This window comes from Talaromyces amestolkiae (genome assembly GCF_001896365.1).
Source record: "Talaromyces amestolkiae strain CIB chromosome Unknown scaffold36.1, whole genome shotgun sequence".
Taxonomy (NCBI): domain Eukaryota; kingdom Fungi; phylum Ascomycota; class Eurotiomycetes; order Eurotiales; family Trichocomaceae; genus Talaromyces; species Talaromyces amestolkiae.
In genome coordinates, this window is record NW_024468072.1 from 1,502 (window position 1) to 4,071 (window position 2,570).

General features: G+C 45.2%; 1 protein-coding gene across 1 annotated transcript; it reads right to left on the minus strand.

Annotated features, from left to right (window-relative positions):
* Positions 1–239: 239 nt before the first annotated feature.
* On the minus strand, positions 240–2,134 carry BHQ10_010343 (uncharacterized protein; the record flags this gene model as incomplete). Its single annotated transcript, XM_040872963.1, has 5 exons — positions 240–277; positions 329–1,184; positions 1,489–1,668; positions 1,718–1,822; positions 1,874–2,134. 5 exons carry the CDS (start codon positions 2,132–2,134, stop codon positions 240–242), a joined length of 1,440 nt encoding a protein of 479 aa, XP_040738845.1.
* Between the last annotated feature and the right edge of the window lie 436 nt (positions 2,135–2,570).

The window sequence follows — 2,570 nt, forward strand, 5'->3', positions numbered from 1 at the left end:
CCTACTTCACCACGTCGCTTTCCGTTTTCTTCCATCATCTTCAACGCCAGCTCATCCTATCAGAAATAAGGCTCGTATAAAATGCTCGACCTATCAAAGGGATGATCAAGAATTAGCTCCTACACAGAAAATCCCAAGGCAGCCGTGATTTGAGAACGAGAGTTTCATCACCCCTGATCTAGGGTTCTTGAACGCATCGTATTTAAACAAGTACTATACCTCTGTAGCTTACTACGCGTCTAGGGGAACCAAAGGTGTAGGATAGGTGAAGGATACACTAAAACGTGCAGAGAAAATCTTAATATATCAACAAATATGCCTGACTTACCTTTATTAAGACGGAGCAATTTGCGTTCATATGGCCCCAGCGTTTCTTCTATCATGATTGTTTCCGGCGGCGCATTAGTCCTGGGTCCGGCATATACCCACACCCAGCAAAAGTCTCGACCCTCATCCAGTATCTCACCTGGATCACCCGAAAGACTCCAAGGTGGATACCGAGGATCGAGCTCCCAGGTCCTGGTACGCATCCGTCGGAGACGCCAAGGCCCTTTCTCGAAGAGAGCAGGGCATTTGTACAATCCAATATCGTCGAGTCCCAGGCCATCGAGACCTAGTCGGATACGAACAGAGCGGTGAATGCGCTCGTTCGTATTGACCAGAAACTCAGGAGTCGGAGAACTTGTATCAGGATTTATGCGATGATACATCCCAGGCTTGCGAACCGTTTTACCAGCGAGGTGATAGAAGCCCACCTCGGCATCGTATATTTGACCCAAGCCCCATGGGCGGACTGGCTTATGCTCGTTATAGACAGAAGAGATCGCCCATTGAGCCCAAGTCTTGCGTTTGGAACCACTTGCGCTTGATCTCGCCTTCGAGCGAGAATTGTAGTAGTAGGAGACATTTTCTCGAAAGACTTTCTCGATAGTTGCATGTTCGAAGCCTATACCAATGGAAGCCAGTTGATCCATCATCCAGGCCATGCTGATATCGGCAGCTTCTTGATCAGGATATCCACCACCGACATTCGCGTGAGACCCGGGAAACCATACCTGTCGTAAATCGGTCCGAACATTGTTTGGCCGTTCCCAAACGGCCGGAGCAAAAGGAGTGCGAGTTTCGTCAAGTGCCAGAGCTTGGAAGGCGTACTCGATTCCGTTTGACAGAGAAGTGTCGTAGAACTTATATGTAAGCAATTGTTAGTATTTTCCTGACGATTAAGAAAACGCAAGGCACTTATTGTCTAGTAGAAAGAGGTAGTCCGAGTCGATTACCAATATTTGTCTCTGGAATACCTGTTCAATATCAGCACGTTGCGCTCAATGCTGATTTCAAGATTGAAAGACCTAGACTTCCAACAGTCTCCCAGACTGCGACGCATCGAACTTTGATATGGCGTCCATCTGGGTCAAATACTCGTGTGAAGCCACCCTTTCGCAATGTTAGATGATATCGAACATGATTTGATGTAAAATAAAGGAATACCTCTTCGAGACGACGCTTGTATTCCTCTTCACGATTCGGTGGTTTCGGCTTGTCGGGGAAAGGKACAGTAGGGRACTTATCCTTGTAATGAGGATTCGTTGAGTTCTCTGCGTCTTTAAATATTGGATAGAAATCTTCCATGCCTTTGCGAGTGAGTAGGCCGATCTCAGTAATAAGTCCCTACTATCATGAATAAGTGATTCAATGTTTCGGGAACGGACATGCCTACTGCTACGCTCCGCGCAGTGAAAGCGCCACGAGAGAAGCCCACAATTATAATTTTATCTCCGGGCTCATAATTAATCGCGATAAAATTATACGCTTCCTTAATATTCTATCGTCGCTAGTCAGACATCATTCCAATCAATGGTACGACTTGACCTACTTCGGATATTCCCGCACCAAATGCACCGCCGGCAATGGTGTCAGTAATATTACCGGAAGTACCAAGACCAGGATGATAGTACATGACCTGACGTTTGCCATCTAGGCTTTGTGTTGCCAGGGCGCGATAGACGCGAGTAACATTTGAGGGAACCTGTAGCGAGGTATTAGGATTTCGGGGTGTCGGCTTCTGGTAGCTATTGTCACTGTTATCCCAGGTACCATCAAGGCACAAGATGATACATTTTGCTCCGTCGGTCATTGTGAAGCAATTCAAGGTGGACCAATCTAGCTTTCCAATAGGATTTGCTGATTAAAAGACTTCACGTGATTGTAATAATCTATAAATAATCGCTGAGTGAGTAGCAGGGAAAATCTGTTATAATAACGCTCACATTTGAATATATGTGACGCGTTGGATGCGGATGAATGAATTTCTTTGCCTCTCCCCCGCACTAATGTAGTTCATGGGTCAGTGCACCACACGGGTCAGTATGCTAGCTGGTTTTTCCATGCAAAACTGCGATATCACTCACTTTAGAGTGCCAACTTTCTATAGATTATACTGAACTCGTGAACAATTCACGGTTACAGCCAACGGGGGTTTACAGGAACTAAGACTAGATTAGCTAGTCCAGATAGATAAATAATTTAAAAAAGAATCTAATTAATAGTTTTAATTGATCTTTTAATTATCT